Below are 14,137 nucleotides of genomic sequence, written 5' to 3' on the forward strand. Positions count from 1 at the left end.
GGCAGTTTTTCCGCGTAATTCCCACATTTATCCCGCTGCCCAAGAAAAATCAGATCAAAAAAGGAAAAAATGAGAAAGAAAATGGAATGCAAGCCCACAGTCCCAGAAAGGGGAGGGGGCCGGGTTGTGGTCCGCTCTCGGGCCCCGGGGCCTCTGGTGCAGAGGGCTCTCCGTCACAAGACCCCGAGTCACCGTGTAAAACACACGTGTCAGGCACAAATGGAATGATGCAAGTTCTCTCCTTGAAGGGAGCTCTCTGTGGGTGGGTCCTGAAGGCCCATTTTGGGGAACAATCTTCTGGCTCTACATGGGGCGGCTCAAGGGGAGACCCCAGGGGCCTCTGGGAAGTTACTGTCGCTTTCATGGTCTGATGCTCTGGGCGGGGGGGGGTCATTCTGGGCAGAGTTAGTCCTGACTCCGGGGGGGCCTGGTCTCTGGGCCTCGGCCTGCTGCGGGACCGAGTCTGGGAGCAGAGGCTGGAGAAGCCCCCCGAGGGACCCCTGCTCTCTCAGCCTCCAGCTGCGGGTGATTTTGCCTGGGTTGGGGGGAGGCAGAAATGATGGAGTCCTTTGGACGTCATCAAAGAGGTGCCAGGAGGAGTAGTGAGCTCCCTGTCATGACAGAAACCGGCCAGCCTCTTGTCCGTGTGGTAGAAGGGAGTCGTGTTCAGCCCTAGGTCAAAGTTCAGACCGTGGTTCTCCTACCCGTGACCTTTACCGCCGTCCCTGTGCTCCGAGGGCCCCGCGCGTCCGGTCACTCTCCTTAGCGGAGGTCTGCGCGGGCCCCTCATCCTGACGCGACCGTGTGTCTCCTCCCCCCACAGCCAAGCAGGTTTGCCCGGCCGAGAAGCTGAGCTGCGGCCCCTTGAGCCACAAGTGCATCCCCTCGTCCTGGCGCTGCGACGGAGAGAAGGACTGCGAGACGGGGGCTGACGAGGCCGGCTGCACCACAGGTGGGCCCCGGGGGGCTGGGAGCCCCAGGAGAGACACCGGGGGTGGGGGGGTCCTGGAGCCGGACCTCCAGCCCAGGGCGGAGCCCGAGCCCGTCACCGGCACGCCCAGGCCACGCGGCCCAGACCCGTCACCCAGGCTCGCCCCCCGCCCCCCGGCCCCCGCAGAGCCGTCCCACAGCAGCCGCTCCCCGCTTGGCCAGGGTGGGAGAGGGTCCCTTCCTTAACTGCCCCCCCGGGGGTCCCGGAGGCCCTTAGGCAGGAGCAGGCCCAGGTGAGGGAGGCTCTGAGGGCGAGGGGCTGGGACCGGCCGGGCCCCGGGGGGAGGAGGGGCAGCCCGAGCGGGCGGCAGCACCCGGACCTCAGGATCCTCCTCCCAGGACGGAGAGCAGGAGGGGCCCGAGAAGGGGAGGACGCTGGCTGAGTGGGTGTGCCCCGGGTGTGCTGGGAATAAGCAGCAGGAGCGGGATTCGGCCGGCCTTCTCCGGCTCGTGCTGCCGTGGGCGGCGCCTGGGACACTTTCCCTTAGATCGAGCCCTGGTTCAGGTCCCGGCTCAGCCGACTCTAGAGAAGCCACGCTGCTGCGCTGAGACTCGGTTTCCCCATCTGTAAAATGGGCAGCTACCTCACTGCGCCGGGAGCACGTGGCTTCCTAACCTGTGCAGCTCCGGCCCCGTCTTATCAGACCCTGGGAAGCTGGCGGGAGTCCCGGGCGGGATCAGGGGCCGCCTAAGAGGATTGGCCGGGAACGTTGGAGGAGGTTGGCCCGGAAGGGTGGGAGGGCCGCCGGGGCCGGGGATTAGGCTGCTTCTGTTGGCCCTGAGGGCGTGTGTGGGGGGGGAGTCCCCCGGGGCTCAGCAGCCTCTTGGACTCCCTGGGCCCACCGCTGGGGTCCTGGGGGCGTTACCAGGAAAGCTCCAGGGGCGCACTCGGTTCCTGGGGACCCGGCACAGACCCACGGTCCTGGGGCCCGAAGGCTGGGGCCCCGCTGTGTCCGGGCCTGGCTGCTGGGGGGGGGGGGGGGCGGTAAGGATTGGGTGGGAGGAGCGGGGGGGACACCAGTGGGGAGCACGTAGAGACCGCAGTGGGGTCCAAGGAGGGAGAGACCGTGGTCGGCTGGGGGGGATCGGGCCGAGAAGGTGGTGGGACCTCGAGCTGGCGCTTGATGGAGGGGAGGGGTCTTAGAAGATGAGGGAAGGGGGCGGGGAGCAGGGAGCAGCAGGGAGCAGCTGCAGAGTGGCAAGAGCCTGGGCCTGTTCAGGATCAGCCACTTTAAATACATGTCTTGGTTTGCTTGTGCCCCCTCCCCCATTAAAGGACTTAGAAATTCAGGAACTTACTTTTTCTAAGCCTTTTAAGTTTGGAGTCCCCGGTTCTTTCCCTGGCCCCCCCAGGAGTCAGGGAGCCTCAGAGGTAGGGGATACACGTGCAGGGGCTCTGACAGCGGGGACCGTGCTGCTCAAGGCATACAGTAGGTGCTTACTAAATGTGCGCTGCCCCGATGCCTGGAGGAGGCTTCTGGGATGTCGGGCTGAACAGGGTGCTCGCCACTGGCCCGGCTGGCTCAGCTCCCCCGGCTCACGCGGGCGGCCTCTGCTCTCTCCCCAGTCTGCTCCCCCAGCGAGTTCCAGTGCAGTAACCGCACCTGCATCGCCACGGTCTTCGTGTGCGACGGCGACGACGACTGCGGCGACGGCAGCGACGAGCGCGGCTGCCCCGCCCAGGCCTGCGGCCCCCAGGAGTTCCGCTGCAACAGCAGCGCCTGCATCCCCGAGCGCTGGCTCTGCGACGGCCAGGCCGACTGCGAGGACCGCTCGGACGAGGCGCCGGAGCGCTGCGGGCGCCAGGCGGGCACGGCGGCCCCGGCCACCTGCGGCGCGGGCGAGTACCCCTGCAGCAGCGGCGAGTGCATCCACCTGAGCTGGAAGTGCGACGGGGACGCCGACTGCAAGGACAAGTCGGACGAGGCCAGCTGTGGTGGGTGCCCCGGGGTCCGGCCGAGGGCGATCCCCGGTCAGAGGGACCCCAGAGCGGACATCCCGCTTCCCTTTAAGCCTTCCTTAGGAGGACAGAACTCGGGCCTGCCCTTGGTTAGCGGGCGCCTCGGGGCTGGGCCTGAGAACCCTCTCGCCCCGGTGGGGACACCTGGACGGGCAGGGAGCAGGGGGAGCCGCCAGGAGCCTTAGGATCACCTGGTCCCACCGAGGCCATTTCCAGTCCGTCCCCCTCTCTGCCAGTCCCGGAGAAGCGGGGAGCCCTCGCCCGCCCTGCCCCCGGTGCCCCGGCATGCGGTTCTCAGGCCGAGGGGCCGGGTGGGGACGCCCTGGAGCGGGTCCAGAGCAGGGCCCGGCCCACGCAGGGAGGGAGGCCTCTTTAGGCCGGATTAAGGAGGAGACGGGGCGGCTGCCTCGGCTACGGGGAAGGGGGATTAGTGTTAGGTTGTGCACGTCAGCAGGAAGGTCATCCGCCCCGCCCCCGTCACGGGGGGGGGGGGGGGGGGAGGGGGAGGAGAAGGCCCCGCCAGGCCCAGAGATGGCTCCTGGAGCTCGGGCCCAGGACTCTGCCAGTCACCGAGGCCGCCTCTACCGCCCTCTGCTGGGAACGAGCCCGTCCGTGTAGGGGGCGGGGGAGGGGGGATCTGAGGGCGAGGGGTCCAGGGGGAGGGAGGGCCGATCCCGGGCCACCCCCCACTTCTTCCTGCTCCCCCGCACTGGCCTAGGAGCCCGTGGTTCCCCTGGGTGACCCCGTCCCTTCTCTCCCCTCCCCTGAAGCCGTGGTGTCCTGCCGCCCCGAGGAGTTCCAGTGTGCGGACGGGACCTGCACCCCCGGGGCCAAGCGCTGCAACCTGGAGCGGGACTGCGCGGACGGCAGCGACGAGGCCGGCTGCCTGCAGGGTGGGTGCTGCCGGGCCCTCGGGGGCCACGTGTCGCTGGGGAGCCGGCCGGGGGGCGGGGCCTGCGGGAAGGTCTCAGCGCGGCCCCCCCGGGGGCTCTCCACCCGCTGATGGGGGGGGGCAGATTTCGGGCCCTCTGGGCGCCGTCTGCTCATGTCTGCCCCCAAGCAGGGCCCGGCCCTGGAGACGCTGCCGGATGCGGAAGGAAGGTACAAAGAGGCAGTTCCCGCTGCCCCCGAGCAATGGTCTGCCTTGGAAAGGACGAGGTCTTCCTCCCTAAAAGTTTGCAGAGCCAGGGGCCGGGACCTTGGCAGGGGAGAGCCAGAAGCTGGGGGGAGGGGGCGCTTTTCTGACCCTTCTCCTCCAGGCCGCGGGAGGCTCAGCTCCTCCCCGGCCTCGCCGCCGGGCCCTGCTCCCTGCCCACACGGTCCCTGGCCGGCCTAACAGACTTTGCTCTCTTGTCCGACCCCGACAGAATCCACGTGCGAAAGTCCCAGCAAGTTTCATTGTAAGAGTGGCGAGTGCGTGGACAGCAGCAAAGTGTGTGATGGTCGCGGAGACTGCCGTGACGGGTCTGATGAGCCAGTGAAAGAATGTGGTACGGCCCCGCGCCCGCCGGGGCAGCCCTGCCCCCTCCTCCCTGTGGCTGCCGGGGCAGCCCTCCCTCCCCCTCCTCCTGGCTACTCGGCCCCGTGCTGCCTTCGGCTGGTCCCCCGACGGCTGGCCTTTCTGCCTTTATACCCCTGCCAGCCTCTGCTTCTGTCTCCTTCAGCCCCTGCCTGCGTCCCTGTTCCCGCCTCTATGGTGGGCTCTCGGGAGCACTCTGTCTGTCTGTGTGTGTCTCTCTCTGTCTCTGTCTCTGTGTCTCTCTGTCTCTGTGTCTCTGTCTCTCTCTCTCTCTGTCTCTCTTGGCTCTGTCTCTCTCTGTCTGTCTCTCTCTCTCTGTCTCTCTCTCTCTGTCTCTCTGTCTCTCTGTCTCTCTCTGTCTCTCTCTGTCTCTCTCTGTCTCTGTCTCTCTCTCTGTCTCTCTGTCTCTCTGTCTCTCTGTCTCTCTCTGTCTCTCTCTGTCTCTGTCTCTGTCTCTCTCTCTCTGTCTCTCTCTGTCTCTCTCTCTGTCTCTCTGTCTCTCTCTCTCTCTGTCTCTCTCTCTCTCTCTGTCTCTCTCTCTCTCTGTCTCTCTCTGTCTCTGTGTCTCTGTCTCTCTCTCTCTCTGTCTCTCTTGGCTCTGTCTCTCTCTGTCTGTCTCTGTGTCTCTCTCTCTCTCTCTCTGTCTCTGTCTCTCTTGGCTCTGTCTCTCTCTGTCTCTCTGTCTCTGTCTCTCTGTCTCACTTGGCTCTGTCTCTCTCTGTCTCTCTGTCTCTGTCTCTCTGTCTCTGTCTCTCTCTCTGTCTCTGTCTCTCTCTCTGTCTCTGTCTCTCTGTCTCTGTCTCTCTCTGTCTCTGTCTCTCTCTCTATCTCTCTCTCTGTCTCTGTCTCTCTCTCTCTGTCTCTGTCTCTCTCTCTATCTCTCTCTCTGTCTCTCTCTCTGTCTCTGTCTCTCTCTCTCTGTGTCTCTCTCTCTGTCTCTGTCTCTCTGTCTCTCTCTCTCTCTGTCTCTGTCTCTCTCTCTCTCTCTCTCTCCTCCCTCTCTCCTCCCTCCTTTCCTCCCTCTCTCTTGTGCTTTTCCTCTCGCTCTCGCTCTCTCTGGCTCCCCCGTCCTGCTGAGTTAGCCGGGGCTCGGCCCTCCATGAGAAACCTCCACCTTAAGCCAAAACCTCCTAAACTAGCGAGTGAGTCTTTCCTGAGCTTCTCAGGCGATGGAAGGAGACGGTGAGGGCTGATGGTGTTCCAGCCGGGTGGCCCCTTGTAGGAGGGGCCAGGAGGCCTTGTCTCGGGGCCCCGTCCCTGCCAGCTCAGATTCAGGGAGAAGGCACGAGTGCCATTTACCTCGAGGATATATCAAGGATCAGGCATTAAGTAAGAACACAGGCCTGCTTTATAAAATGGAGGGAAAGTGAGTAGACCTAGAACTCTGAGGACTTCTCTGGACCTCGGTCTCCTTTTCTTTAAGTGAGGGGGTTGGCCTCTGAGGACGGTTCCAAATTTCCTAAGAAATTTGCAAAGTGAGGCTGGCTTTGAAGGGTTTCGCTGCTGGAGTCAGAAGGGGAGAGCTCGGCAGGGTGGGGGTGGAACGGTCGGGACCAGGAAGGCCAGACATTGAGGGGAGCATGAGGGCCAGTCAGGTTCTAGCATCCCTTCTCACGTCCCCCGCTGCTGCCCCGGGGATGGGTCCTGAGTAATGTCTGACCTAAAGATGGACTCGTCCCCAAACTGGGTCAAGGAAGCAGACCGAGCCCGGCCCGGCCAAGCCTCCCAATTGTTCGGGCAAAGACCCCTCGTCTGGGACTGCCCCGGCCCTTCCCCTGAACTTGCTCGGCCTGGCAGGACCTCTCCCTGGCCCTCCCCATGTCCCATGGGGGGGGGCCGCGGGCCCCCTCCCTCCCGCCTCTCCTGCATGACTTCCCCAAGTGGAGGCTGCATGGGTGTGTGCTTGTGTGAGCATGGTGCACGTGTGCTGTGTCCCCCTCAAGGTTGGGGTTCTCGCTGGGAACCCCGACCTGCTTCCCTGTCCTCCTTCCCTTTGGGGCGACCAAGGATCCTCCTCAGCCCCTGGGGTCCCTAAGCATCTGTGAGACCTTCCCAAGTCATTCCCACCACAAGGACCTCTCCCGATCCCGCCGTCTCCGGGCCCCGCGATGACACGCATGTCCCGTGATCCCCGGGGCGTTGGCTTCCATGTTTACACATCCCTCCATCCGGGTAATTCACGGCCTCCCTCCCAGTTCCGCTCCCCCCAGGGAGTTTGGGGACAGCCAGATAATGGAGCAGTGAGACTGGCTTGGCGGAGGATGCTGGGAGAGATGGAGTCTGCGGACTGGTGCCATGTGTTGGGGGGGGGGGGGCTGATGGTAACAGGTGAAAGGCCTGGCCCTGGGGTGGGGCTCTCGGTGACTGACAGCTCCTGCTTGGCCCTGGGGGTGGGGCTCTCGGTGACTGACAGCTCCTGCCTGGCCCTGGGGTGGGGCTCTCGGTGACTGACAGCTCCTGCCTGGCCCTGGGGTGGGGCTCTCGGTGACTGACAGCTCCTGCCTGGCCCTGGGGTGGGGCTCTGTGACTGACAGCTCCTGCCTGGCCCTGGGGTGGGGCTCTCGGTGACTGACAGCTCCTGCCTGGCCCTGGGGTGGGGCTCTCTGGCTCCTGGGGGTGGGGCTCTCAGTGACTGACAGCTCCTGCCTGGCCCTGGGGGTGGGGCTCTCAGTGACTGACAGCTCCTGCCTGGCCCTGGGGTGGGGCTCTCAGCTCCTGCTGGTTCTTGAGCCTCCTTTGGCCCCCGTGACACCCTCCTACCTGGGGTTCAGGAAGGCTGGGACACCTGGCTCCTGAATGGGGTGGGGCCTCTGGGCAGTCAGCCCCCCCAGCAACCCCGCCAATGCAGGGGGTGAAGGAGGAGCAGATCTTCAAGGGAAAAGACCTTTATCTGAGGTCTGACTCTGCCCTTTGCTCACTGAACGTTCAATGGGGACAAACGTCGTCCCGCGGCGCCTTCGTGGCTGTTGGGTGGGAAGGCCGTGAAGCACAGAAATGGGGGATGTCGTTGTCATCATCATCATCATCATCATCACCATCCTCGCCATTGTTGTTATTTCAGTTACGGCAGCAGCCCGGGGAAGGAAGCGGCGGCCCAGGGGTAAAGGGGACCCCCCGCATGGCTTGGGGCACTCCGGCTGTGCATGGCCCGGGCAGGGGGAAGCCCGAGCGGGGCTGCCTGTGCATGGCCGGGGAGACGCCTGCTGCGCATGGTGTGAGCCGGGGGGCAGGGCCGGGGAGGGCCCCATCCTCCGCTTGGGCAGCGGGCACGGGGCACAGGGGCGCCAGGTGGGGAGCAGCCCCCCTGCCCACCCGTGGTCCCGCCTGGTCTCACCGGGGGCCTTTAGCACCGGGCAGCTGAAGTTTGTGAGACAGAGCCCTGGGAGGAACCCGAAGCCTGCAGCCAGGACCTGGAAGTTGAAGAATTCCCAGCAAACAGATGCCATGAGGAGAGGACGGGAAAGGCAGGATTAGCTCAGGGGGAAAAGATCTGGGGGCCTTAGTGGACCTCAAGCCCTAAGAAGAGCTCAGCGTGACAGGGTCATTGGGAAGCCCTCCGGCACTGCGCTCTCCGGAGCCGCGTACGGGGCCTAGAGGTCAGAGAAGGTGACGCAGGGCAGTGGCAGGGTCCGGAGTTCGAATCGTACCTGTCTTACTTTAGGCAAGGGGCTTTAGTCCCCGGCCCCCAGTTTCCCTTGTGGAAATTGGACTAGACGGCGTCCTCCTGTTGTCCCCCGCGGGCGGGGCCCGTCTCTGTGCCCGGCTCCATCCCGGCGGTCCCGCCTCAAGGTAGAAGTGACAGGGACGCTGGTCCAGGGCAGGGGCTGGTGACCGGGCTCTGACCCCGAAGGGAGGAGGGACAGAGCCGGGAGCTCTGGGGCGGTCACCGAGGCGCCCCCAGGTCTGGAAGAACTTGCTCCCAATGACAGCTACTACAAGTGAAGGGCTGCGTGACAGGTAGTGAGCCCCGTCACCTGTGGTATTTAGGGGAGGCAGGGAGGGCGCAGCTGGGATCCCTGCTACATTTCGGGGTTCTCCAGTCTTGGAAAGGATCAGAGACCGGGGTCACCAGGAACCGCAGGCCCATGCTCCAGATAGACAGAGACAGAGGGAGGAGAGAGAGAAGGGAGACAGAGAGAGCAGATGGCTGAGTGGGGGGGAGGCCTGGGCCCCTGCTTTGCCCCCTCCCAGAGCTGAGTGCTCGGGAGCTTGGCACCTCACCCTTCTCACTGCCCTCAGGGCGCCTCCCTCACCTCGGGACCCCCTCAGCTTGGGGTCCACTCTGGCCCCGGGAGCCTCAGACCCGCTCTTCTTCTTCCAGAGGCTAATGAGTGTGCCCACAACAACGGGGGCTGCTCCCACATCTGCAAGGACCTGAAGATCGGCTATTCCTGCGAGTGCCCGCCCGGCTACGAGCTGCTGGACAAGAAGACGTGCGGAGGTGAGGACCCGGGGCCGGGGGAGGCGGGGGGGGCCAGGCTGGCGGGCTTCTCCGCCCGGTGCCCCCCACAGACCCCAGACCCCCCCAAGGAGCTTCTCCCAAAAGCCGCGTCTCTGCGGGTCCCCGCGGCCCGTGCGGAGCCTTGCTGAGCGTGAGCCCGGTGGGAGCCTCAGCATTGGGGGAGGGGGTCACGGGCCTCTGAGGGGGCTGCTGCTCGCTTTCTGTGTCCCACTCTATGGCCGGGGTCGCCGAGGCCTCGTATACATCTGTCCCCTGGAGCTCCCTCAGCCCCTCCCCCACATCGTCCCACAGGGACAGTTAGCATGGGGGGAGCCACCACGCGCACTCCTAAAGTGCATGCCCGTTTTATGGATGGGAACACTGAGGTTCCATCACGGATCAGAGCCAGGCTCCCGGCTTTAAGGCTTGTTCTGTTCTCACCCCCCTGACTGCGAGCCCCTCACGGCCCGTGTTTCAGAGCCCATGGGACCGTGGCTGCGCCAGGAGTTGGGGGGGGGGGGTCCTGGCCCCTGCGCCTTCAGGCGTTCCGCTGGGCGGGGTCTCTGACGGGCACCTCCCCTCCCCCAGACATAAACGAGTGCGACAATCCGGACGCCTGCAGCCAGATCTGCATCAACTACAAGGGCTACTTCAAGTGCGAGTGCCACCCGGGCTACGAGATGGACACGCTCTCCAAGAACTGCAAGGCCGTGGGTAAGGCCGGGCCCGGGGGCGGGGGCCGAGGGGTCCGGAGCCCCCACGGGTCCTGCAGAGGGGAGTCCCAGAGGGCGGGGCCTGAGGGAGGGAGTCGGGGGCAGGCAGAGAGGCCCCCGTGGAGACCGAGAGAGGGCGGGCCCCGCCGAGCCCCCCGCCCTAACCCGCGGCCTGCTCAGCAGGCACGAGCCCCTCCCTGATCTTCACCAACCGCCACGAGGTCCGGAGGATCAACCTGGGCAAGCGGGACTACGCGCCGCTCATCCCCATGCTGAAGAACGTGGTGGCGCTGGACGTGGAGGTGGCCGCCAACCGCATCTACTGGTGCGACCTCTTCTACCGCAAGATCTACAGGTGAGCCGCGCCCCCCGACCCCGGGGCCCTCCCGCGGGGCCGGGAGCAGATGGGGCGGCTCCGAGCGCCGCCGTCTCACCGAGAAGCCCCGGGGGCTCGGGCCACGAAGCGGTTCCTGTCCCGGTGGGAACCGAGGCGCCGAAATCTGGCCCTAAACGGTCCCTGGGCCAGAGCCAGGGATCACATGTCCGGCCTTCAGGCCGTCGGCGACCGGCCACACCCAAGTGCACACGTGTCTTCCCGCTGGGCTCGCGGAGCGCCAGGCACGGCTGAGGGAGCGAGCCCGCTCCGAGGCCCCCAGTGAGCAAACGGAGACACTCGAACTCAGATCCAAGATGGCGGACTCAGGCCCGATGCCCTGTGTGTGTCCTCCCCTCCCCCACCCTCGCTCTCTGGACGTGGGTCCCGGCCGTGGTAGATCTTCAGTCCAAAGACCCGAGTTCGAATCCCAGCCCTGCCCCCTCACGGCCCCACACGAGCGCTCGGCCTCAAGGGCCATGATGGAGGAGCCTGTGGAGTGGGAGGCTTTAGGGTCCTGCTGTAGCACTATTGGTATCATGGAAGTGGCTCGCCCGCCCCCTGGTGGCCGCTGCGGGAGGTGCAGATGAATGCATGGAGCTGGGCCTCGGAGACCCTGGGCCCTTCCCAGAGGGGCCGTCCCCCACGTTAGGGAGGAAACGCGGGGGGTCCCTGCAGGGCCCGTGGGAGTCAGCGTGAGCCGGGGCCGCCCAGCTGCCGCCGCCCAGGCCGGACTCGCGAGCCCTCCCCCCCGGGACCTGGCGACCCCCAAACCCAGTCAGGGAACAGGCGTCTGCCAGCCCGGGCCTGGCCCCCGACCTCCCAGAGGGCCAGCGAGCCGCTTCCCGCGAGCCTGGGAGGGCAGACCTGGGAGCGCGGCTCCCGCTTCTCTGGGCTCTTATGAGGGGTAGCCGTCGGTCGGCAGGCTTTTATTAAGCTCCTGCTGTATGCCCGGCACCAGTCCAAGTACTGGGGTCAGAGAATGGGCTGCAAGCAGGATTAGGCCCATTTTATAGTCGGGGAGCCTGAGACTCCAGGAAGTTATAGGAGGAAAGATGAGCTCAGAGATCATCGGATTGGGTCCCTCACTTTCCAGAGGGGGAAACTGAGGTCCAGATAAAGGGACTCACCTGAGATGCCCCTCCTGGCCCTGTCTCCCGAGAAGGTCACGCAGCAAGTAAGGGTCAGCCAGGACTCGAACTCGGGGCTCCTGCCCCAAGCCCGGGGTGCTTTCCACAGTCCCAAGCGGCCTCTGAGCCACTCCCACTGTTGTGCTGACCCCTCCTCCCAGCGAGTCCCATAATCGCCTCTTTTTACTGTAGAAATCACGGCTTCGGTTGCCTCTGGCTGAGGACGGAGGCGGCAGGGACGGGGAATGGCCGTGGTCCCCCTGAGCCGGCCCGGCCTCAGAATTCAGGCCGGCCTCCGCGCCGGGCTTTCCAGGGGCCCCCAGCTCGGGCCGCACTGATCCCCAGCGTTCCCCGTAGAAAACCCATCATTTTATCAGCATGGCCAGAGCTCGGGGGCCGGGAGGCTTGGGGGCCGGGCCCTGGGCAGTGAGCCTGGCCAGCAGGACCTTGGACAGCGCTCCTCCCTTTTGGCTGCTCGAGGTGTCTAGGCAGGAGGACCTGAATTCAAATTTGGCCTCATCCATGTTCTTACAGTGTGGCCCTGGGCCACTTAGCCTCTGCTTGCCTCAGTTCTCATCTGTAAAATGGGGGTAGTAGCAGCCACCCTTCAGAGCTGCTGTGATGGTAAAAGGAGATAATGTAAAGCACTTAACATAGTGCCTGGCACATAGTAAGCATAATAGAGCCTCCTTCCTTTCCCCCTTTTCCCCCTTCTTTCCTACATTCTTTCCTTCCTTTTTTCTGTCTTTCCTTCTTTCCTTCCTTCTTTCCTATGTTCTTTCCTTCCTTTCTCTATATTCTTTCCTTCCTTCCTTTCTTCTTTCTTTCCTGCATTCTTTCCTTTCTTTTCTCCCTCATACTTTCCTTCCTTTTTTCTTACATTCTTTCCTTCCTTTTTCTATATTCCCTTCCTTTTTCCTTTCTTTCTTTTCTTCTCTCCTACATTCTCTCTTTTCTTTTCTCCCTCCCTCCTTCCTTTTTTCTTTCTTATGTTCCTTCCTTTCCATCCTTTCCTACGTTCTTTCCATCCTTTTTCTATATTCCCTTCCTTCTTTTGTTCTTTCTTTTCTTCATTCCTGCATTCTCTCCTTTCTTTTCTCCCTCTCTCCTTCCTTCCTTCTTTCCTTCATTTTCTACAGTCTTTCTTTTTCTTCTTTCCTTCATTTTCTCCCTCCCTCCTTCTTTTTTCTTCCTTTTCTGCCTTCATGGAGTTTATTTTTTACCAGGGAGCAGCAGCATACCCAAAGGGAAGTTCGGCTACTAGGTAATTTCAGGGGCGAGGCCAATAGCTACGTGAGGCTTCTGGATGTCCTGGAAGTAGAACCAGTTTGAAGGGAGATGCCAGGATTCTGACCCTTTCACGTAGCCATCATGGGCCTCAGTTTCCTTATCTCTAATTGAGAGGGTTGGACTAGAGCACGCCTGAGAGCCCGTCTAGAAATGTTCTGGAAGTTCTGTGATCTGGGGGGATCAAGATAGACTTCCTGTAGGAAGCGGCTCCTGAGCTGAGCCTTGAAGGAAATCAGGAAATTTATGACTCAGAGGTGAGGAGAGAGACCATTTTAGGCTTGAGGCACAGCCTGGGCACGGATGGTCAAAAAGACCAGGGGCAATAGGAGGGGGGCCGAGACCCCCGCCCCGGCCTGCTTTAGTGGCTGCCCGGCTCCAATCTGACTCTGTGCTTCCCCCAGCGCCTTTATCGACAAGGCCAGTGATCGGACAGAGCAGGTGGTGCTCATCGACAGCCAGCTGCACTCCCCCGAGGGCCTGGCGGTCGACTGGGTCCATAAGCATCTCTACTGGACGGACTCCGGCAACAAGACCATCTCCGTGGCCACTGTGGATGGCGGCCGCAGAAAGACTCTCTTCAGCCACGATCTGAGCGAGCCTCGAGCCATTGCCGTGGACCCGCTCCACGGGTGAGTCCCGTGTTGGAGCCGGGGGGAGGCTGGAGACTAGGGGAGATGGCCTCGAGGGCCCCTTGGAAGGGCCGGCCAGGCCCCCACCTGCTCCCCTACCTTGGGGTCCCACCGTCCCATAGACTTGTTGAACCCCCAGAAGGCAGTGCAGCGGGAGGTGGAAGATTGCAGCCCCAAACCCTGTGTCCCATCCCGGCTCTGCCACTTGCCATCTCGCAGGGCTGACAGCTAAGAGCGGGAGTTCCGGGGAGGCAGATTGTCCCGAGGAAGAGCTTCTCGGTGACCAGAGCCGAAGCAGCTGCCCGGCAAATAAATGCTCGGCCTCTTCCCTTCCCCCTCTGCCTTCCTGTGGAACCCTGCAGAAATGAGTACTTTTTAAGCGGATGCTGAACATCACGTGTTTCTGTCCCTCTGTCGCCCTTCCAGGTTCATGTACTGGTCTGACTGGGGTGACCAGGCGAAGATCGAAAAGTCAGGCCTGAACGGCGTGGACCGGCAGGTGCTGGTCGTGGACAACATCGAGTGGCCCAATGGCATCACCCTGGGTGAGTCTCCGGCTCCCCCAGACCCATTTGTTCTGGGAAGCCTGATAAGTACCGCGTCACGTCCTGCGCCACTCGGGGGTCAGACCTGCCTTTTCCGAAAGTGTGCGCTCCACCACAGACACGCTCCGTAGTTAGCCTGACGACCTGATAGAAATTCTGTACCAGGCCATGAATGGACTGGACAGAGATGGAGTCAGACATGGACACAGACACAGAAACAGACACGGATGTAAAGATATAGATCGTGTCTCAGACCTATAACAGGGCCAGATAGATGGCGCAGTGGATAGAGAACTGGCCCCGAAGTCAGGAGGACCTGAGTTCAAATCCTCAGACACTTAACACTTCCTAGCTGTGTGACCCTGGGCAAGTCACTTGACCCCAATTGCCTCAGCAAAAAAAAAAAGAAACAAACAAAACAAAAACCCCCCAAAGATCTATGACATCCTCATCAGGAAGCCACATAGCACATTCAAACACTGTCCATATGTGGTTCATATGAAAATGGAAGGCTCGTTCCCCGTTCGGGCATGTCCAGCGTGGGTCT

General features: G+C 62.9%; 1 protein-coding gene across 7 annotated transcripts in view; it reads left to right on the forward strand.

The window, feature by feature from the left end:
- LRP8 (LDL receptor related protein 8) overlaps nucleotides 1-14,137 on the forward strand; it is an 87,588-nt gene that overhangs the window by 56,120 nt on the left and 17,331 nt on the right. The window contains exons 4-13 of one of the 7 annotated variants that reach the window (XM_051999654.1): nucleotides 824-952; nucleotides 2,558-2,926; nucleotides 3,721-3,843; nucleotides 4,318-4,440; nucleotides 7,531-7,569; nucleotides 8,791-8,910; nucleotides 9,499-9,624; nucleotides 9,804-9,978; nucleotides 12,818-13,045; nucleotides 13,472-13,590. In XM_051999654.1, coding sequence (XP_051855614.1) covers nucleotides 824-952; nucleotides 2,558-2,926; nucleotides 3,721-3,843; nucleotides 4,318-4,440; nucleotides 7,531-7,569; nucleotides 8,791-8,910; nucleotides 9,499-9,624; nucleotides 9,804-9,978; nucleotides 12,818-13,045; nucleotides 13,472-13,590 — 1,551 coding nt within the window. The remainder of the gene's footprint in view (nucleotides 1-823; nucleotides 953-2,557; nucleotides 2,927-3,720; nucleotides 3,844-4,317; nucleotides 4,441-7,530; nucleotides 7,570-8,790; nucleotides 8,911-9,498; nucleotides 9,625-9,803; nucleotides 9,979-12,817; nucleotides 13,046-13,471; nucleotides 13,591-14,137) is intronic. The other 6 variants (XM_051999655.1, XM_051999656.1, XM_051999657.1 and 3 more) reach the window with 6 other exon arrangements.

This window comes from Antechinus flavipes, chromosome 4 (genome assembly GCF_016432865.1).
Source record: "Antechinus flavipes isolate AdamAnt ecotype Samford, QLD, Australia chromosome 4, AdamAnt_v2, whole genome shotgun sequence".
NCBI classification, from domain to species: domain Eukaryota; kingdom Metazoa; phylum Chordata; class Mammalia; order Dasyuromorphia; family Dasyuridae; genus Antechinus; species Antechinus flavipes.